Genomic DNA, 21,648 nt, shown 5'->3' on the forward strand with positions numbered 1-21,648 from the left:
CAAGTATATATATTCTTTTTGTATAAATACATATCATAGGTAATTAATCAAATAAATAATTTGTATATTTATTACTTTTATATAAAGTTTCGTATAGAATTACTTTTTTATATTAAATAAATATAAGAAATTTAAATCGGCTTTTTTCATACAGTTGCAAGAACCGTAATTTTTTCCGTCGCTAGATAAGATTATTATATTTTATAAAAATATAGATGTATGTGTGACATGAAATTTTAGATTCGAAAGGACGAAATTTGTATCATCCGTACTTAAAATTTTTAACGATGTAGGCATCAATTTCAAAAAATGCGAATACCGCGATCTGGAAAAATGCTTAAGTTGGAAGTGTATATTTAAAAACAAGGTATTTAAAGCAATGACTGTTATATTGATATTTAATGACGTTTTATTATTGACGTCAGTGTAAATTTATATAGGGTGAGAAATCATTTTTTGGCTTAAGATAATTTGAAAATTATTTGATTATCTTTTCAAGTCTTTTTTAAAAGTTCATTATTGATATAATCGTTGTAAATTCGTTCAAAAGACTCAAAAAGTTGAGTTCTAATTTGCAATTTTTTTGTATTTATAATAACATGTTAAATACATCTTGCTTGCTGTTCATGTGCGCTTGCTAGTTTGAATAATTATGGACAATTTTGGTCACCCATTTTTATCTTAATATTGTTCGCCACTTTAACATACTCTGATCGAGCTTATTATGACTATTTGGACGAACAGAGTATAGCGTAACACAATGGACGAATATTGCTCTTGAGAGATCCTAAAATGTTTACATGCATTGTTGATCGTATTGTTTCATCTTTAGCCTTATAAATCAGATTCGCCGTAGAGTGCTGTTGAAAACGAACGGTAATCTAGGGCTCCGGGCATGGCATTGGGTCCCTTGAAAGGTGGCATTCTTAGAATGCAGTATTCAGCTTGATCCGGAGGCAATTCTCTCCTTAACTCATCGGCCAGGATGTATGGCTAAATAAATTAAAGAAATACGTTAACACCAGTGGAGTCAGATTAATAGAATTAACTTACCTTGTCTCCTGCTAGAATGCGGAAGCTATCGATGACTTGTTCGGCAGTATCGGTATCCGTGGACTCGCGAGTCATAAAGTCGAGGAAAGCATCAAATTGTACGTATCCCGAATTGTTGGGATCAACAATGGCAAGTATACGCTGGAAATCAATGTCGCCCTGACGATCTTTACCAATGGAGTAGCCAAGTGAAACCAAGCAAGATTTGAACTCTTCAGGTGCTAATCGTCCAGTTCTGTTTTTGTCGAAGTGATTGAAGCTGCTTCGGAACTCGCTAAGTTGCTCTTGAGTGATGCCCTTCGAGTCACGGGTAAGAATTTGATTCTCGACCTCGTTGATGTTACGATTGATCGATGTAAGAAGTTGTTCCCATCCGACTCGCAAAGTTTCCATGGTGTACTGAGTGTAACGATTTTCAAAGATCATACCCTCCTGTACGGCTTGGTGGATCTTTTCCAATTCCTCGAGATGAGCTTTGTAGGCATACACAGCCTGCTCATATTCCTTCAGTCGGTGAAGTTGGTCCTCGAGAGTACCTTGCAAACCTAGACCGATTGCAGTGACGGCGTCTAGTTGCCTTTCGATCCATGGACCGACGGCGTTGGCTTTCTCAGCGAACTGTCTGCGCAGCAATTCGTTGTCTATCGCAAGAATAACAACAATCAGTAAATTTATATTCGTGTTAGAAATGCATTATTAATTTAAACTACACTTACTCTGCTGTTTACGCAATTCAGCAGCCAAAGTTCCATCGCGCTGAGGTACCAATTGCCTAACATCGCTCCACTTCTTTGTAAGGTCTAGAGCAGTCAAGGTAGTGTAGGGATTTTCCAGGCCTCCAGGAATTTGGAACTGTTTCACGATTGACTCGACTTCGCGTACCAGAGTGACGATCGAATTGTACTCTTTATCAGCTTCGCCGAGTGTCGCTTTGAAGGCAGCATGGGCATCCATAAGGCCTTGGATCTCCTCCATTGTGTGAACGATGAACATGTCCACGAGGTCCTCCCGAGTGCCGTCAAGCCAGTTATTGAATGGCTAAAGTAAAAAAAATTATTATTTCGATGTCTCTAGGAAAATAGATCAGTCTACTTACCGCAGCACGCTTGGCAAACTCCAAATGAAGGACATCAATTTTCTCGAGTATTTTTTCAGCCTCGTCGAGGGCTTGTCGTCTTCGTTGGGTCAGCGTACCAAGGCGATCCCACTGATCGCAGATTCTCTGGCATCTCGCGTTGACAGAAGCACTATCGTGATATTCCAAGGTACTTGAAGAAAAAAATGAATAGTTGAATTTTCAAGCCTTGGTTTATATTAAAACAAAAGATCCAAGTCAGACGAAATGACTACATACTTGAGCTCCTGAGCAATGGCCGCGATTTGCTCGACGCGATCTTGATGAGCAGCGAGATCGGACTCGAAAGCTTCGTGTTTCTTTTTCAAAGCTTTGAGTTCGTTGAGTTTGCACTGTCTGAAATGCTGCGAGGTGAGCATTTCCTCTTTGCCGGCGGTCCAGTCCTCGTGAGCGTCGGCCTTGTGCTTGAACTTTTGAGCCAGATGCTCGAGTCGCTCGAGTCTCATCATCTCGGAGAGCAGCCAATCCTCGAAAGCTTTCTCGGCCGTCTCGAGACCCTTCCAAGCCTTGTTGATGTCCGAGACCATCTTGCCCTCGGTCGGCATGTAGGCCGGTCGATTGGACAGGCGCAGCTTCGTCTGCAGGGTGTTGAAGTTGGTCTCGAGCTTGGCCTTCTGCTCGACGCGCGGCGGCTTGTGCTTGCGCCTGTAAGTACGGTACTCCTCGAGCTTCTTCTGACAGCCGGCCAGAGAGTTGTCGGTCTGACGGCCGTTCAACCAGGGCATGGTCCGCCTGATCCACTCGAGCAGGTCGGAGGCCAGACGCTCGTACTCCTCCATGAGACGTTCGTTCTCTTGGTTGACTTTGAGCACCTTGCAAATCCTGTTAGCAGCCGTCTCAGCCTGAACAGCGATCAAGCAAGGTTAATTTTTATTACGGAGAGCGGCAAAAAGGAGCAGGTTGTTTTTAATTAGCATTCATTAGTAAGGATAATGTTGTACGCACCTTTTGTGCGCCACTGAAACAGTGGTAGTACGACGACACGTAAGTCATAACGGCTCGCTCATCGGGCATAGCTGTGTTATGCATGTCTAGAAAAACACAAGCAAAAAACTCAACACACAACACAAGCGTCGTTGGTTAGAAGAGCGAGTATATTCGCGTGTATGTAATATAATCATCCGTTAAGTTCGACAACGTGTCTCGGAACGTGTTGCGAATCTCGCTTCAGGAGCAATCAATCCAACAAAAAAAATGAAGAAAAAAGAAAAAAAGAAAGAACAAAGGGACGTAGGAAACGGTGAGTGATTACTTGAGGTGTAATGGAAGAGAAAAACACAATCGGAAAGCAGTTCACGCAGGTCTTTTTACAAACTGCTGACCTGCTGAGCACCCTGGAAGGCATGGTAGTAGCAGGACACGTATGTCATGATTGCTCGCTCGTCTGGCTTAGGAGTGTTGATCAGATCTAGATTGATAAAGACGTGTCAATGACAGGTCATCGAGCGACTCGAGAAAATTGTCCCTAAATAATCGCGAAAAATCGAGAGCGGATACAAATGCTTTACCATCGGGATCCAACATGCGCGGGATGTCGAGGTACTTCTCGGCCACGTCGAAGGCGGTATTCAAATTCTCCAATGGATTGTCCTTGCTGAGCTTGTGATAATCAATGAGATCGGGCCGATGGCGATGAATGAGAGCGCAGAACGCCAGACCGTCTTTGAAGGACAGATGGAAGTTCTGAACGTTGACATTTTTGTAAGGCGCCGTCTTGCGCTGGCACCAGAGCAGCAGACCCTCCTTGGCGGTCATCTCTTCAACGGAGATGTCCTGGATGGCGAATCTCAGAATGATGGTCCAGATCATACCGAGAGTCATCTTTAAATTGCCATCGACGATTTCTGAAAGTCAAAGTCGCCGTGAGTGAGCGCGCAAAATTGGCAAGATTTCGGGCGACATCCATTTGCATTCGGCCGCGTGACCCACTGACCTTCCGCGCCGATAGATACGAGCTTGACGCCCTTGCTGGCGATGTAATCGAGGGCCTTGTTGACGTTGGCGATCTTGTGGAATCGCATCTTGCCGCGATCGGGCTTCGGCAGGGTCTCGCCGGAGATCACCTCGAGCAGCAGCATGAGTTTCAGGCCGTTGCGGAAGTCCTCCTCGATCGACTCGATGGCCGTGCCGGCTTTGCGAAGATGAGAGTTGCACCATGCTGTGAATGTCTGAAACAATGCACAGAGTTTCGATTAATTTACTTTTTTTTTTTTGTTTTTTTTTTGTTTACAATACAATTTCTCTCGTTAACTTAGTTAGACAATCAAATTTATAAGCGTTCGTGATTTCACCCTTTCTCTCTGCCACATGCACGGGAAACTCGTTTCACGCCCTTGTGAGGCGCATACTTTTTTGTCGTCTGCGGCTTTCCTCGGCTGGAACGCTGCGAAAATGTCGTAGCTAGCATAGCGTTATTAGCTCGTTAAACCAATTATTATTGCGTGGGAAAAGTCATCCGCTCGTTCTCTCTTTACTTCTAGTTGAAATGTAAAGCACCACGAATAAATCGACGAAAATAAAGAAACAACAACGTCCAACAAGTCGACTCGACGTTTGGGTTTAATTTTATCCGCTTTACAAATATGCGTCAATGGAGATGAACTTAAAACAGCTGGTCTCCGCGAATTGTACATTTGTCTGGTGGTTTTGTCCGCACGCTACTTTGCTCCTGTTGTTCTAATGCATTTCAGTTTTCATAAATTTTAAACGAGCTTTATCGAAAATCTTCGAGAGATGAACGAAACGCGTAATCTTATATAAAGTTTCAAGTCGTTGTGTTTTTCCAAAATTTATAAAAGCAAAAAAAATGATATATGACGTCGATTTATGAAGATTAAATATCTATATTAGAGTAAAAATAAAATCCGTTCGCGTAATATATTATTCATTTTTACGCAACGTTTTGCATTCCTGATACACATAAATCGACAAAAATAACCGAGCGCGCTCGACCTAGGCGCTAAAAATAAATATCGTATAACGTGTGCCATAACCTTTGCTTCACAAAGCAATTACAATCGTCGTTAAATAATATGACGGGAAACGAGTAAAAAAATCGGCAAATTCATGAAAGATGCGCGTCGAAATCGGCTGCAGTTAGTTCTAGCATAGGCTTTCTCTAAGCGCTTTGTGTATATTTTCGTAATGACCCCGATCCCTTCTCTTCTGCTATATATAATCCCAGTGTCCTGGTTCTCTCTCTCTCTTTCTTTCTTATTCGAAAGATTTTCATTGGATTCGCTTTTCATATTGCCAATCTTTTATTCATGCTCATTGTTACGGCGATGCTATTTGATTTTGTTTTTTTTTTGCGTGGACTCGCATACATACGAGTAAACTGGATTAAGAGGATTCAATCTGTAGATATTTTTTCTTTCTTCCATTTCAGGATTTACAGGATGCGTGCGTATGTTACAAATGTTTATTCAAGTCATAACTCATTTCTTCCAGAGGCGAAAAAAAAATTTACAATCGAGGATTTTTACAGAGTCTCATAGATTTCTTATAGTGTCGGGTTGACTGGAATCAGTCTTTTTTGGACGTAGAAAATACTCGAAAAGCTATAGGTAGTAGTTTAGGCGCGAACACGTATAAATGCTCCATACGTCGCAAGCCAAAATTGGATATGAGCTACCCTGAAACTCGTGCTCCGACTGCGATCTATTTGTAAGACATCGGTAGACTCCCGCGCCGTTGAGCGAAAGTCTATAGAGCAGCTCTCGCTGCTAGCGTCAAAGACGTTATTTTGCGAGAAAGAGAGGCAATTTTTAAAAATTCTACTTCGCGCGCGGCTCGTAAAAACAATAGGTCCCTGCATCGAAACACACTGCGCTGCACATTTTCCGAGCAAGCAAAACTTTTTGGCTCGCAGTGTCTTCTGCAACGTTGAAAAATCTACCGACGAACTGATTTTCGTTGCGTTGATGCAATCAATGCCATCGATAAATTCCTACTCGGAGAAAGATTCGAATCTTCGTTATAAGATATCCAGATACTAGTTGAAAAAAAGATGTTTTTTTTTCGACGGTCGAGCAAACGATGTACGATGAAACGATGATGAAAGTAGCAGAAGCCGAGGCGTGTATAATGCACGTGCCCTCTCGTGCCTTTTTGCCCGAACATCTGTTCAGCCCGTGAAAAAGGGGGACTCTGTATACATATACACTCGAGCGCGCGAGACAAAGAGAACGAAACGATTGTTGTATACGGTGTATAGGGACTCTCGCAGGCCTAAAATGCATTGTGGTTTTACAATGTACAGACAAGAAAAACGTCTCCTCTTTGCGCTCGAGATAAGTCAATATCTCGGGCTAGCTCTTCTTCTCTCTGCGTGAAAATTCAAATTTGTTCGATGTCTGCCGAGCTTAAAACAATTCCCCGCAGTCGCTTCGTCGGGCGGTCGAAAGCGCGACGCGCGCGACCAAGCGCCGGAGCGAAACGGAAGACGAGGAGGAAAAAATAATTGTCTACATTGGTCAACTGCGCTCGATGCATATATATAGCCGAGCCCGAGAGCGAATAATTGTTCGCTCCAATGAGTGGGATGTATTTCAATTTTCAATTCAATTTCTCGTCCACGGAATTCAGCGGTTGAGAATAGCTTCGTTCGAAGCCGCACGCGATCGTTCAACAACGAGCATCGCAGGCAAAATAACTCACACGGGCTCGATATTTATATGCGTAAGTGCGTATCTTAGTCGAAATGTTACGGTCGTTTCAATCATCGCATCTCGTATTTCTCCGTACGCAAGATGCAAAACTGATGTAGGTATACGTTACATTTATTCTTATCTACTGGAGAGAGCATCCCCGTGCAACAACGATTGACTTAACCCGCCCAGCGTCACAAACAGGAACAAATAAAATACATCTCAGTCTCGCAACACGTACAATACATCAAAGTGCGTAAACCACGACGCTGCATTGGACACTTTTGGGACGCGTCGAGAATAGCCTCGTGCTCTTGTAACTTCCGCAAAGGTTCGATTCTCTTTCGTTCGTTCTTTGACGATTATAAATCCCTCGTCGCGATACTAGATATTCATTGATAAAACATGTTTCCGCTTGGCTTTTGTCTATTTTCGGCTTAGCAGGTGCTTCGCAGCAGGTGTAAATTATAAAAAAGTTTTTTTAATAATCCTCGTTAATCTTATGGCGCTGACCCTAACAAGCACGCACAGAGATCTGTAGAAAGTTTTTACAAACTTCCTGTCATTATATCTGCTTTAAAATAATGATTATATGTTTTTAAACGGAGGGATGTCCATTCGTTGAATCAATTTCGATTGTTTTGTGGCGTGACAAATTTTAATAATCCATTTCCACGCTTTATTTTTACAACTCGTCAGAGTTTATCATATTAATTCATCATTTTGCGCGTGTTTATATACACGAGCACTGTAATAATATATGAGGGATGCCAAAACATATAATCATAAAATTGAAACAGAGTTACGAGTTAAAAATATCTATCAAAGCCCGGTAAGCACGCATAAAAAAACATAATTTAGTCAAGTTAACTTATACCGAAGCCTTTGGGCCCAGAAAAGAGCAGGAAGCGTAACATATACAAGTCCAATTGTGAATATGGGTCGCGCAAACTCGTGTGTGCGCAGTTATGATTTTCCCATAGTACCATAGGCTCGTAAATATATAATGCAAGATCATGTATACTCTTTATGCTGGCTGTGCTCTCGCTCGATGCCGCTGCCAGAGTCGTGTGCACTACATAAAAAAGCGACACGTTTGCGTATATAAGCATGGGCTCGAAAAGAGCCAGAGAAAATGATAGTACGTATGCTTTATTATTTGAAGTTTGTAATCTTCGACCGTTTTGCAAATTGTAGTTTATCAATTTGTGTACACGATCGCGCCGGACTCTTTATGCGCGTCGAGATTCGAGAGAGATTATTGTGTAAATGTTGCACTTTGTGGATATTGCAGCAACTTCAAGTACGAAATTCGTAGAAAATATCGCGATATTGCAACACAGGCAGTTTTTTAATAGTAAAAAAATCACGCGCAGTTTATAAACTTTCGTGATTAAGCTTCCGATACATTAAATTCAACATTGATTTCCCCGAACAAAGGAAAACGTAACAATAAATTGGACCCATAGTCGTCGCACTCTCGACACGTGCTTTTCTCTTTCGGTCTTTCTCTTGTGTGCATACACACAAGGCACTCATTCGATGCCTGCAGTCACGGTTTAATGACCTACCTCCCTCTCTCTCCCTCTCTTACTCTTGGTCTTGCGCACGCTTGCGACTTTCCGTTAATTTGCTCCACGCGCGCTAACTAACTGGATTTTGGCTTATCTCTTTCTTTCTCTCGATCATGTGGATTCGATAAGTATTCAGAGAGGGAGTGCGCAAGGAAAACCGAACGAGTACGCTTGGTATCCTGCACTCGCCAAGGTTGCTGCACGCCAAAGTGTTGGGGCTTAATTTTGCGAGATTCTGAAGGCTCAATTAAGCCACTTGCGTTCGATCGCGAGGAAAACTGTTGCAACGACGCGCAGACCAACTCGAGAATGTCAGGGTCGTGGCCTGGATGAAAAAAATAAATCGCACATTGTACACGACGTTATCTTGCTTACTTCATCGTTTTGTCTTTCTACTTTTTTCGTAAAGATTGTTTTGCAGAGATGGATAAAAAGCGCTGACAAACTCGCTAATTTATCATTTAACATTTGCTTGTTCGACGAACTCTTTTCGTTTATTAGTCAACAGGCGCTATTACATGTGTACCCGTTTAATTAGATACGCAAAAAGCTCAAGGCTGACTCTCGCCTTTCGACGAAAACATCTGATATTAAATAAAATGTCTACTGAAACAAAAGAATATGAAATGATCGAGAGAGAGATAGAGAGCAGTCGGAATGATTACCTCGTGCCTTATAGAAGCTCGAATGTCTCCTATTTTTGCAGCACCGCCACATTTAGCGTCGTACGTGGTGACGCAACGAAGACGTCGGACTCGAGGCGACAAGCGCCGTTCGACTATACACATTCATAAACCGAAAATCTGACATCCCTGAAAAAGCGTTAGACGCATGCAGAGGCGAAAAAATGAATTATGCTCGGGTTCCTTCTCGATCGGCCCAATAGATCATTGTGCAGAGCTCGAGCTGCAACTCGATCGTTTACCCATATCCATTGGCAGAAAAGCGTTTGTTTGGCAGAGCCAGCATGGTAATAAATTATCACGCGGGGAGAAAAACCATTGCAAGCAAATAGTTGACCGGTGAGTAGTGCACTATTACATAAAACGTTGAGCTTCGTACGCCGAAGCAGAGGTCGGCGTTGGCCGAAGCTTACGTACGAGAGAACACGAGAAAGAGTATGATTCACGATTTATCTTTATAACGTTAAGTTTCAATTCATCCAAGAATAAAATGTTATTTTCGCTGAGCATCGCTTGAAAATAGTCGTCGTATATTAATATGATCTCAAGCTCGATGCAAGACTTACATAAAGCAAGAAAAAGTCGCAAGAGCCGCCGCGTGCATCCGAGCGAGGGAGTATCGACGATCGGCCGAATGCATCGGACGACTACGCGACCGTTATGGCTCTCAATTAAATTTATTATCTGAAAAAATGTAATAAACACAATCGGGCGATCTAAGATCAAAAGCTCGTCAATGCCATGTCGAGATTTTTTTGCCTCTAGGTAATGGTCAAGCCGGTTGAAGCGATTTTGATTTTGAGCGAGTGAGTAAAAAATGTATGTATCGGCAGGTAATCGGCGCCAAAATTATCAACGTAAAAAAGTGACGCAAGCGCGACGTTATCGCTCGCTCGTAGAGTAGTACACGTCAACGCAACGAATCCGAAAAAGCGAGGAAACAAGGAAGCGACGACGACGACGAGGCCTGTGTCAGCAATCGGGCAAAGTTTGCAGGCCGATGCTCGTTAGTCTGTACCGTGCGTCGCGCTTGCAGCAGCGCCAGTCGAAAAACATTTAGGTCTGGGTTAGTCATCCAAGAATGCAGAACGCTAGAAAATAGGCACTCGGGCTAGCAGGCGCATGCCGCGCTTTGTAAGTGCATCAGTGCATTTGTAATGAGTATATACATGTTGCTGACTACTTCTCGCTGACTCGTCCTGCATACGCAGTCGATGATTTTGTTGCGGTTAAAAAAGCAGCTCTACATACATATTAGACGTGCGAAACAGGTGAAAGCTGTGAGGCGCTACCCTGCGAAACAGCCGAATGTCCTCGAGGCTGTCGCGCTTTTGCAGCTTATTCATCGTCGACCGACGGAGAGCTAGGCTTGAGAGGCTATAAAGGCGCCGAGAGACAAGATCGGTATTAGGCTGAGCGCGTGTGCGACACGTAGGTTAGGTTGTCAAAGATCAATGTTACGGGGAGGCGTCGAGTCGCTCGACCGACCAGTCGTCTACTCTCGACTTGGAATTAGCGACGAAAAAAAAGCCCTCGAGTCATGCTCCTCTCAGGGAGCACTTGGATCTTACGTACTGCGTACACGACGCAACGAGCCGTCGAGTCGACAACCAAAAAAAAAAAAACAATGAAAAAGAAGAAACGCGAGCTGCGTGAGAGGCTACTTGGGATGACTTGGTTGGTGAGCGCGCAAAGTCAAACTCTGCCGCGCGACCAAGTTGCGACGAGCTTCGCCGCCGACGAGTGGGTCACCCCGAATCCAATCTGAGATTTGGCTCGGCGCCTAGAGATCTCGCAAAGGTTAACGATCCACTAGCCAGCGAACTCGAAAGATTCTCGCTACTTTTTTTATCGCCCCTACATACGTAGTACACGTATATAAAGCCACGTAGTATCGCGTGAAATCTTGAATCCGCGCAAAGACGACGACGCGCCAGAGTACCTTGAAGTGTCGGAACGCGCGACGAGCTGCCCGAGCCCGACCTATGCACCGTGCCACCGCGAGACATGTTTCACTTTTAGATTTTTTGAGCTTCTAATAGTTTCTGTTTATGCAGCCGACGCCGAGGAATTTCGCGAGTTTGCGGGCAGCGCACGCGGCCCACCGGGCTTGGACTGATTTCAAGCGGAATAGACCTAATTTTGTACGACTTACGAGCTGGGGACCTTGAAACTTTTCGCATCATCGCTTTCTTTCTCGCTAAATTTCATGGTTTCTCTCTCTCTCTCTCTCTCCCTCTTGTTCTTCTCGGATAGATAACATTAACAGTGGTAGAAGAAAAAACTAAAAAGAGATGCTACTACTACTGCTTATTCCGCTTCTCTTTTTTCTTTGAAATGAAGTAATAAACTCGCTAGCTTATTTTTAGTAAAGCTGCGAGCGCAAAGCGACGATAGATCGATCGGCGCCATTCGTTACGAAAAGCACACGTGGTAGATCGTCGTTTGAGGAATGTTGCGAGCGAAAAAGTTTCAATTTTTTTCAAAAATACACGCCAGCAGTAGCGTGCGCCAGCAAAGACTTTGAACGCGCGCGGGAAGTTCAACGAGGCATTGATTCTAAAATTTCTACCGATCACGTTAGCTCGCCACGAAGCAGTGCATAGCCAGCGGAAATTTGAAGCTCTTGCCCATCGATGAGGCGAGCTGCTCATGTATATAACGCGTAAAGAGAGACAGAGAGACTGAAGGCGTGAAAATTTGTTGCACGACGGGGGACCCGCATCATCAATTTAATATACACCTAAGACGAGAGAGTCAAGAAGTTTATTTCTGATGTGTAACATACGTTTCGACCTATATATTTCTCTCTCTGTCTTTCTCTCGTATACATACACACACGCAGCATCTACAAGTCGAAAATTATTGCAAGTATATTTTCGAACGCGGAGAACGAATGATCAGATCCGGTGGTATCTGAATTTCCGGTTAGCTTGATATTGCACCGAGTGAGACCCTGTCTGCGTGAGTGCACGACGCATGAGTAAGCGTAGGAATTTCAGTTTCGTGCATTTATCTTTGCACGATTTCACTTTTTTTCCTTCCAGTAATAATAACATTTGGCTTGGTTTCTAAAAGTACGTCACATTAAGTACGTTTTTTTTTTACATTCACAATTCGTGCCTACGCCATCGTCTGATAAGGAAATTGTCTCTTGCGGGAACGAGCAACGCCAACGAGCATTATCGCGACATACAGTAACAGACGTGCGTTATGAGGAGAACAAACAATTTCGACATGCTGAATAAACAACGGCCAAGTTCAATTACGAAATCCAGCTCAGCGCTAATATTTTTCAGCAACTCCAAAACATTTGCTCGGCTTGTATATCTTTTCATCGTTTATTGAAACTAATCGATTTTTTCATCAAAAGAGAAGCGTCTCAAAATTAAATTCGGTTCGGAGTGAATGATAGCAGAAATTTATCAGTGATCTTCTTACCTTTGTTAGCATAATGAACTGTATTTTAACCATGCTTGTAAAGTATTTGTATGCAAAGTCAATGATGATTAAGAGCAAAAATGTTGACTATGACTAACTAATCATTGCATAGGCATACAGCATTTTAAAATATTTATACAATTTGAGATATTTGAACAGCTAAGTAGTAGGTACGTTTAATCAAAAATTGATACTCAAGAATCAATCAAGAGAAGTATTTTGAATTGTTTTTGCAAATTCCATCAATATCTAAAAAATGTTTACAGCAACTTTACAAAGAATTCTTTGATTGATTTTGAGAGATATAAGCTATGAAAATACCTCTGTAAAGGGCCACAGGGGGTGCTTGTGTACAGCCTTGAATATGTGCCAAAAATTGGGAAAACATCAAGAATCATGGGTACACCTCAGACAATCAACCCAATGATTCAAGAGGAAACAAAGCCTTTGAATTTATGGTTATTATTTTCAACTTTTAGTGATATAGCAAACCTATAAGCGTATCATTGATAAAGCAATGTATTTACAAACTAAAAAATATTAAAATGCTATTCGATGAGGCTTTATCTACATGTTTCATTCAAGACAAATAGTAGAATGAGAAATAATTGCTTGTACAAGAGAAAAGCAATATTCTACTTGTTAGAAGTTAAATTTGTATTTGATTTATTTGTTAAGCCTAGCCTCACCACGCTAATAATTATTACATTAATTGGAACACTGTGAATTTCAAATCATTCTAGATCTTTTAAATTTAAAAATAGTTTATACTGGCAATGAAAATGTAATAAAATTATAAATTTTCAAACTGTGTTGAAATAAAAAAACCAGTTCTACAGAAGGTATTTCAGATGCTTAAAGAGATGAAACTTGAACCAAAACAAGTAACTAAAATAACTCTATGCCTATTTTTTCATCCAATCAAGAATTCAGTTTGAGATGTCTATATTTAGCCCTGGAAAAATTTTATCAGAAAAGAAGAATACATAAAATTTTAACTGATAATCTACTTGGAAAAATTAATAAATAATACAATACACTTTGAATTTTTATTCAACTAATAAAAATGAGAGAAAGAGGGGGAAAGAAGGGGAAGAGAGAGAAAGAGAGAGCAGTAGTGTTACGTACACACCTACAGCATCCTATTAATAAATCACCACCTTAGCTACTATCTCTTTGCTGTAAGACCACAGTTTATCGAATCACTTTTACTGAATGCATACACGCAACATTTTTTATCTGCAGACGTCGATCAAACGCCCATTAAAGCACTCAAGTTGAGTAGAAGAAAAAAACAAGGATAGATCAAACTCACTTTCTTCTGCTGTTTCTCCCAAGCAGGGTCAAGCAGACCCTCGCGCTCCCATTCCTCTTCGGGCTCCATGTAGCCATCCCCGTAGGAATCCATGTCATTCATCCTGCCGCTTTGTCGTTTTGCTCGTCACACTTTATTTACTATTTGTTGAACTTTCTTGATGAATATCGCTTGGTCGGTCGATGATACTCGTTCCTACGGTACGGTAAACACACTTTTTATAAAAAAATGACACACATGATATACTCGCAAGCACTTAAAAAAAAAGTAGTAAGGTGTAATCGCGAAAAGCACAGTGCGTCGTGGACGTCGTGATAAGGGTGGCGTGGTCTACGCACGACCTAACCTTCAGGCCTTGGGATTAATGCCTTAACACCCCCATCGATATGTTTTCTGCTATTTCTCTCTCTTGCTTTCCACACTGTATACACTCGTTTGACATATGCCTAGATGAAGGTGCAAGCGTTCTTTTAGCTGCACGTACACACACATCGCCGGAGCTATATCACAAAGAGAAATAAAGAGAGAGAAAGAGCAGAAAAAAAGCGTAATGCACAGTCGGAGAGAACGAGTGTTTTATATTTTCGAGCGAGAGTAGCGCATCGGAAAAATGCTGCGAGAGCTTAAAGTACCGTACGTTCGAATTCGCCGGTATGCAGCAGCGTACCTAGCGTACTGATATTACAGTCCGGGTGATCTGTGCTTACATATATACATGTATATTAGAGCTAAGGTGTGTACACATGTATGCAGCGGCTATGTGTATCTATATGTATAGATAATAATAATACATATATATATGTACGTGTGTATATATCGGAGCTAGTAGAAACAACACTATCGTATAACGCAACACTCACACACTACACGAGAGATGCGCCGCGGCCGTGCGTCTGCCCCCGAGACTCGTCGAGCCTATGCTACACACGGCTTCACTCTGTCTCTGTCTCGCGCGAGCTCTCGGCAGTTCTCGGCCGCTCGACAGTCACCACCGCCGCCTTCATAGTACTCTGTATTATACACGCATCTGAAACTTCGCGAGACACCCCCCCTCTCCTCTCTCCCTCTCCGTCTGTCTCTCTCTTTCTCTCGTACACTCGTTCTCTCTATACTCTCTCTCTCTCTCTCTACTCTCTGTCGCAGTTGACGCAGCTTTCCCACCTCCCTCGCATGTACAGCCCGCAGCAACCGCGCTTTGACACATCTGTGTGTTTACACATTATTCTCAATTGCACTTGTGTTGTTGGGAGACGTGCGTTTACAGCTCTGTCTGTCCAATGCTCACTCACGAATGTTTTTCTTTTTTTTCATAATCTTGCCGATTTTGGCCATGCTTGTCAATGAACCAGCTGGGCATTTGTTTATTTTATTAAAAATCTTTTGCTAAATACGTCTGAAGGTAATGCAATACTTTTGACGTGAAGCAATCTTAAAATGTTCCAATTTGCTTTTCATCGATCATTCGAAATGGTGGAAATTCTTGTTTAATATCATGCCGTCATGCACTGATCATTGGAACTCTATCGATAAAACAGAGCCCGGAAGTGCCTAATCCAGCAAGCCATGAATTCTTTATCGAATGAAGTGAACAATTATTTCTAATAATCTTAATTACTATTTGAACTTTATCTATCGAATAATTTCTGCTCGTTAGATACCGATTTCATTTACTTCGAATTAATAACAGTCCATTTTTCCAGTGGTGAACACGAAATTTTACAAGTAAAAAAGCTCGTTTACATGGTCATAAATCAGCGTCGATTCAAGCTTCTTTTGCCCGTTTTTTAGACTGGAGTTCAAAGAGCATGTTTTTGACGGGTGACGACGGGCGTACTAATGATTATACGTGACGACGATGCCTCAACATCGCTGGTTTCTGCACGTACACAGTTGCGAGCTTATTTATGCGCATGTGAATTGTCTCGCTACGAATGATTTTTCTTTTCCAAAATGTTTACAATTGCGGAGAGAGAAAAGTAAAATTTTCGATTAGAAGCGAAAAAGGCGTGGATCGACCGGTGAACCAACGAGTCAGCGAATGCCGCAATTCTCGAAAATAGAGTCGCGCGCGCGCTTGATTCGACCGTGGACCTCCTTCACCCACATTTCTACAGAAATAGCCACACGCGCCGCGGCCGCGGAAACGAACATTTTTCTAATAAACATAGCTTCATCTCGTGGTATATATAAATTCGGCTTCATGTATCGACGTTACTCGTATTTTTTTCTCTGTTTCTTCCCTCGGCGAAGAGCGATTTTAAATATCGCGGTTCTTTCTGAAAATTTACCTTTTGCAGACAAGCCCGAAAACTACCATAAAGCTATAGTGTTTGCTACCGATGATTTGCGTAAATGAAAAAACACCCAAAATTTTTAGTTTTATTTTTAATTTTAAAAATTCAAACAACACATATCATTCTATGACATACAATGACAAATAAGAGCTTACAAAAATTCATCATGAAAATATTAACATTAGATCGATCGTTATTATAACTATAAATCTTTTTCATTCGATATGTAAGTTAATAATAAAGTTGATTATTTTCAAATTGTATCACATTGTCGCACAAAAAGATTCATTCAATTCTAAATTACAATAAATGAAACTGTTCGACATAAAGGCAATAATACAAAGTTAATGGATTTATTATATCTTTTCAAAATTAAAATGTTTCTCTGGAAACCTCCATAGAATTTTACTGATTCCAGACATTTTTAATGCTGGATTATTACTGATCTAGTTAACAAAACATTCAATGTGACTTTGTAGTAAATTAGTTTATCCATCATCATAAAGTTTTTTTTAAAATATTTTTTAATGGAAATAAAAAAATTTACACATTAATATTTCAATGATAGATCGCAACATTAAAAATAACAATTTTTTACAAAACTGCTTACTTTAAATGAAACGATACTTTTCCATTATTATTTACATGACTATCATCAATATTTTCTTCACTAATACATCATTTTGATGTAGATTTAAATTTTGAAGTTTCTAAAATTAAAATTTGTTAGCGTATTTTGATGGATTTACTTTGTGTCTATGTAAGTATAAACTACATTTTCTTTTCTTAAAAATTTGATTTATTTACAAATCTGGATGTAATTTGATATAATATATCATATATATAATATTAACTTCAATTTATTATTTACACGACAAAAAGAAAACATTACTTAAACGCACCTTAATTAATTTTAATTTATAAAAAATTCCTCTGAAATTGTAACATTATTTGATATAGCTAATATGAAAGTCTAGTTCAACTTAATCATTTATTTAGTTGCAAGTTATATAATTAAAAGTTGAATGGCAACAATCTAACGCATTATCATTCCTTAAAAATCTCGTCAATACATAATAATGCATAACAAGAACTCGAAATATGATATCTAAAAGTTACATTATTAAATTATTATAAATTCTTAATCCTTAAGATATGAGGAATGTTTAATAGTAAATAAAGAGACGCAATGGTACTGACACAAATATGTTCAACCTTTAAAAAATATCAGCAATGTATAACTGGGAACCATTTAAAAAATTTCATTCGATTGGAATGCGATTCAATACTGTTTATAGGTTCATCTTGACACGAAAGTAGTCTTTGAAGCACATTCATGTATGGATAAGAAAAATTATTCGAATATTTTTACAAAATGCCGGCAAAGCGTAGCTCAATATCAATAACTGAGACGCGCACAGTATCGCTGATAATGAAAATACCCTACGAAATCAGCTAAGTTCAGTCGGTAAAACAGTGCGACTCTCTGGACTATAATTAAGAAAATAATCACAATATCTCTTGTAAATTGGAACAGCGAGAGGACTCGTACTTGAACGACGATTTCACACAGAAATTAAAATGATCAACTATCGTTCTATTCGCACATTCTTCATGGTCAGGCAGTCATTCAGTGGGAAAGTATCGATCTTTGCTCTTGAATCCGTAATTCCAAGAAAAAGGAGAGCAGCGACAGCCTGTCTATGTGTCAAAATCACCTGAGATGAAACAAGGCAGGAAGGAGCACGACGAAAAGAAAGGCCAGACTGGGAGCTTTGCTGCGGGCCGCGTTATTGCAGTCGAGCTTGTCTCGATGGTAAAAGGTGGCCGGCGGGTGCTCGTCACCGGGCTTGCAATGCTCGCCACGAAGAGCGAATTCCTCCTAGAATGAAGATTCATTAATTCGAGGCAGGCTCGTGTTTGAGAGTCGTGGAGAATGTATTTACCTGGCAGAGGTCACGGCAAGGTGGACATATGAGCGCGCCCTTATGTAGCCACTCGTTCTGCATTATCCTGATGGCGATCTCCTGTCCCGCGTGGTAACACGTGTACGTGTAATTCGTGACCTACAAGGCAAAAGCACATAGTAGAAGAGACGCGAGAGTGCGATAAAGTCGAGGCGCGGCTAATAAAAGTCGTGCTTGCGGTCGTTGTCGCTTACCATGATATGCAATCGTCCAGCCTCGCATTTGTACCTGTAGCAGCCGGAGCCCCAGTGCTGCCACTGCCTCACCTGCTTACAGGTGCGCTCCTCCCACATTTGGTTCGTGTGGTCGAAGCATCGCGAATTTGACCCGTACTTTTCCAAGGCGAAATTTTTTTTAGAATCTAGAAAGCAAAGTCAAAGTGTCGTTAGTTGGAGTTGACTTTTGATAATGAATCATCGAGCACTTACGCGGATTATTATCCTCGTAAAGGCAGTGTGAGCCGCGGACAATGGTGTTATTGGCACGCCATGTAAATTCTTGATTATAAGGGCAGTAATCGGCCAAGGAGACCGAGCCACCGTAGTACTCCTCTTTACCCCGAGGCACGTTCGGTATTCTATCGAAATTCTGAAAAGACGGCAAAAGATAAATGAGCCTTGGGTTACATCGGCTTTTAAGCTCGGGCGCACTTTACGCGCCGTACATCTATCCGCTGTCTGCGCAAGTAATAGACGTACCTGATATTGTTTCGGCAAAGGGGTCGGATGCTCCACGAGATTGCAGAGCGCCACCGAGCTGCGATCGTCGGTGCACTCGGTCTGCAGCGGGTCCCGTTTCACTTTGTTGCAGAACGGATGGATGGATTTGCGCCTGTGGAGCAGAGAAAGGTTTCGCTTTAGTAAGCAGCAACGAGCAGAGAAGGAGCGATTGCTCGTTTTAACATCGAGTCAACGTTCGTTCTAGATACTCACGGATCGTTATCGTAATCTTTCCTAAGGTATGCGGGCAATTAAAAAGTCAGCCAGGGGTTAGTACATCGGAGCTTGCGAAAAAAGGAAAGGAAAAAAAGCCTATGGAGAAGAAAAAGAATACTCACGAGGATTTGGCGGTTTTGGTAACGATCCACTCCTTGCAGGACTTCATGGCGAAGTCGCAGCCCAAGCCGCGGCCCCAGCCGAGCTCCTGGGCCATGGAGTAATTGGCGCTGTACCAGCCCGTGTCCTCCATGAGGGCCAGGGTGATGCGCGAGTAGACGGGGTTCTGGGTGTGGGTGCCGGTCATGGCCTCGTTCTCGAAGACCCGCTTCTCCCAGTGGGTGAGGGCGGTGCCGTCCTCGCCTTGGTCCTCGAGCTCGGCGCCCTCCAGGTCCTGGCAGCCGAAGTGGGCGCGCACCTCGGCCGTCACCCGCGGCGTCACGACCATCTGCATCTCGCGCCTCACGCTGCCCCCGTGCACCTGCCAACTGTGCCTGATCACCGTGCGGATCGTCGACTCGCTCCATTGGTGCGTTTGCAGCCTATAAAAAGCACGCGTTACGTTACAGCTGTAATGATTTACTCTCGAGCTTCTCGAGAGTAGTCGCAAGCCTGTTATTATTATCTCTGCAGCGTCGAGGATAAGCAAAATAAAGACAAACGAATTGCAGCGTGCGAGGAAATTAATTTCCATTCCGGGCGCGCGCGCGCGACGACGACGAGCAATGCTAATATTTGCGCTGAATTCAACACCTCATCGGGCGGTGGCGCACTCGAATTAAAATTGGAAATTCAGGCTGCATCGCCGCCGCGCCCGGAAAGATAAAAGTATCCGCTGGCAGTGCAGTAAATCTCGGCTAAAGGATGTTTCGCTCGATCTTAAAAGCAGAGCGAGTGCTTGAGAGGAGCCGCTCGTATTTGCTTTGGAAATTGGAAAATTCCCGGCGGAGCGCGTGAACTGCTCGGCAAGTAGCTGCGATAAACGCCAAGCGCGGAGCAAGCAGGTAGTTGACGAGAAACGTCCGCGGCGAGAAAAAGTAATTGTCCTGCGCGTACTTTATTGCGCTTGTTATTCGCTGTAGCAGGCGAACGGCTCGAGGCTGCATCCCTGGCACAGCTGGTTCTTGCAGTAGAGGCCCTCGGCGCAGAGGCGATCGTCCACGTCGATCCGTCCGCAAGCCTCCCCCGGAGCCTGCACCTCGAGCACACACGTGGCACAGAGTCACATGAATAGTTCCAAAGATAATGGCGATTGCCGAGTGGTTCGAATTTTATACCTTGTAACAGACGTTGAATTCGCACGTGCGCGAAAACTTATAGCCGTATTTGCATCTGTGGCATTTGTCGCCGCAGCTCCTGCAGCTCGCGTCGACCGATCTACGGGTATAACATCGTGCGATCATCATATTCGATTCTACGCTGGAACGGCACTCGCAGTAAAACAGTCGGACCTCGATCGACTCGCATACTTACAGAATGAGCACGGACAAGAGGACAATGTGCGCCAAGCGTAACGACATGTTGTTGCAGCACAATAACGAGCTAACTCGACTTTTCGCCCTATACGTTCATCCAGACGCTGAAATTGCACCAATGGAATCTCGGCTATACGGTTAAATAATTTTCCTCTCAAAATAGTTAGATAAAAGAACTTTGAAAAATCGCATTAGATTAACATTTCTTCGGCGTAACTGGCTAAGTAAAAGTATTACAAGTTTTCAAACTCACCGCAAAGTTTTTTTTATGCCATTAGCTTGAAAGCGTTAACTTCGTAGCTACAAACGAAGTGAGTATACTATAGAAATTAGTCGAAACTGTATCACGAAGCTTTTGCACCGGATCCACTGATAATTTCAGCCAAGTTTTGTAATCTTCGAGTCGCACTCGCAGAATATGTAAGAGGATGATGAGCGCTCGCGAACAGCCCGTGAATAGACTCGACGGAAAGTCGACTTGTCTTCGCTTCTATAGGCGCGCTCAATTGTCAGCTTCTTTATAGACGCAGCGCGATATGTGTATAGTTAACCAGAGGCAGCTATTAGATACTGTTATGCACATGGATAGCCGCTGCTGCTGCTGCACACTGTGCCTCCAGTTGATCAATGCCATTATTTTTAATGCTTTCTGTTAGAGCGTCGTTCGTTCATTGTCGAATTTTCATACACGTACAACACGCCTACACGATTAATTCAGCAAATGGTTCAAATTGGGTGACACGGCACGTTTGGCCAAGAGATGCAATCGAGAGGGGGAGAACGAAAATGTGTCTCGATGCGAGGGATCGAACATCGACGACGAGACGCCGGAAACTCGAGCTGCAGAGATACGCTTCGAGGTAGTTTTATTTTACGAGCAACTAATCGTTGTCGTTACACTTACGTTTTGTTGAGAGGCGGCTTGCCGGTCTCGGTTCTTCTGGTACGCGGCTCACCCTTGTCGTCCCGATAGAACGCGTACAGGCTCACGGAAAAGCCAAGAGCGTGAAGAATCTCGTGCTTCACCGTGCTCAGCAGAGTCTCCAGCTCCTGCGATTTGGTGCTTATGCTCTCGGGACAGAGATTGGCGTGTCCGGCTATGGGCCTGCGAGCGAAAATATATCTCG

General features: G+C 42.6%; 2 protein-coding genes across 13 annotated transcripts in view; both read right to left on the bottom strand.

The window, feature by feature from the left end:
• Nucleotides 1-499: 499 nt before the first annotated feature.
• On the bottom strand, nucleotides 500-14,846 carry LOC106648006 (alpha-actinin, sarcomeric). Of its 11 annotated transcripts, XM_023458298.1 has the most exons (11): nucleotides 14,711-14,846; nucleotides 13,851-14,045; nucleotides 4,122-4,356; nucleotides 3,697-4,032; nucleotides 3,504-3,596; nucleotides 3,134-3,219; nucleotides 2,408-3,030; nucleotides 2,150-2,321; nucleotides 1,770-2,091; nucleotides 1,054-1,694; nucleotides 500-993 (listed from the first exon to the last, which is right to left on the bottom strand). In XM_023458298.1, exons 2-11 carry the CDS (start codon nucleotides 13,950-13,952, stop codon nucleotides 835-837), a joined length of 2,769 nt encoding a protein of 922 aa, XP_023314066.1. In that variant the 5' UTR covers nucleotides 13,953-14,045; nucleotides 14,711-14,846; the 3' UTR covers nucleotides 500-834. The 11 variants fall into 11 exon arrangements, with proteins under 11 accessions (XP_023314066.1, XP_023314062.1, XP_014220094.1 ...); XM_023458294.1 differs by lacking the exon at nucleotides 3,504-3,596 and having other exon boundaries at nucleotides 14,713-14,844; XM_014364608.1 differs by lacking the exon at nucleotides 3,504-3,596 and having other exon boundaries at nucleotides 14,656-14,729.
• A 2,174-nt stretch (nucleotides 14,847-17,020) lies between these two features.
• LOC106660426 (leishmanolysin-like peptidase) overlaps nucleotides 17,021-21,648 on the bottom strand; it is a 105,737-nt gene continuing 101,109 nt past the window's right edge. The window contains exons 7-14 of one of the 2 annotated variants that reach the window (XM_014383386.2): nucleotides 21,426-21,626; nucleotides 19,169-19,588; nucleotides 19,044-19,064; nucleotides 18,810-18,942; nucleotides 18,540-18,699; nucleotides 18,306-18,472; nucleotides 18,091-18,210; nucleotides 17,021-18,026 (exon numbers count right to left, since the gene is read on the bottom strand). In XM_014383386.2, coding sequence (XP_014238872.1) covers nucleotides 17,859-18,026; nucleotides 18,091-18,210; nucleotides 18,306-18,472; nucleotides 18,540-18,699; nucleotides 18,810-18,942; nucleotides 19,044-19,064; nucleotides 19,169-19,588; nucleotides 21,426-21,626 — 1,390 coding nt within the window. In that variant the 3' untranslated portion in view covers nucleotides 17,021-17,858. The remainder of the gene's footprint in view (nucleotides 18,027-18,090; nucleotides 18,211-18,305; nucleotides 18,473-18,539; nucleotides 18,700-18,809; nucleotides 18,943-19,043; nucleotides 19,065-19,168; nucleotides 19,589-21,425; nucleotides 21,627-21,648) is intronic. The other variant, XM_014383387.2, reaches the window with a different exon arrangement.

The sequence above is a fragment of the Trichogramma pretiosum genome, unplaced genomic scaffold (assembly GCF_000599845.2).
Source record: "Trichogramma pretiosum strain Unisexual culture from Peru unplaced genomic scaffold, Tpre_2.0 scaffold51, whole genome shotgun sequence".
NCBI lineage: Eukaryota > Metazoa > Arthropoda > Insecta > Hymenoptera > Trichogrammatidae > Trichogramma > Trichogramma pretiosum.

Coding starts and splice junctions, on each gene's coding strand:
- LOC106648006 (XM_023458298.1), bottom strand. CDS start 13,952: ATGAATGACATGGATTCCTACGGGGATGGCTACATGGAGCCCGAAGAG. Junction 4,357..13,850: donor GGGAGAAACAGCAGAAGAAA/GTGAGTTTGATC, acceptor GCATTGTTTCAG/ACATTCACAGCATGGTGCAA. Junction 994..1,053: donor GCATTCTAGCAGGAGACAAG/GTAAGTTAATTC, acceptor TAATTTATTTAG/CCATACATCCTGGCCGATGA.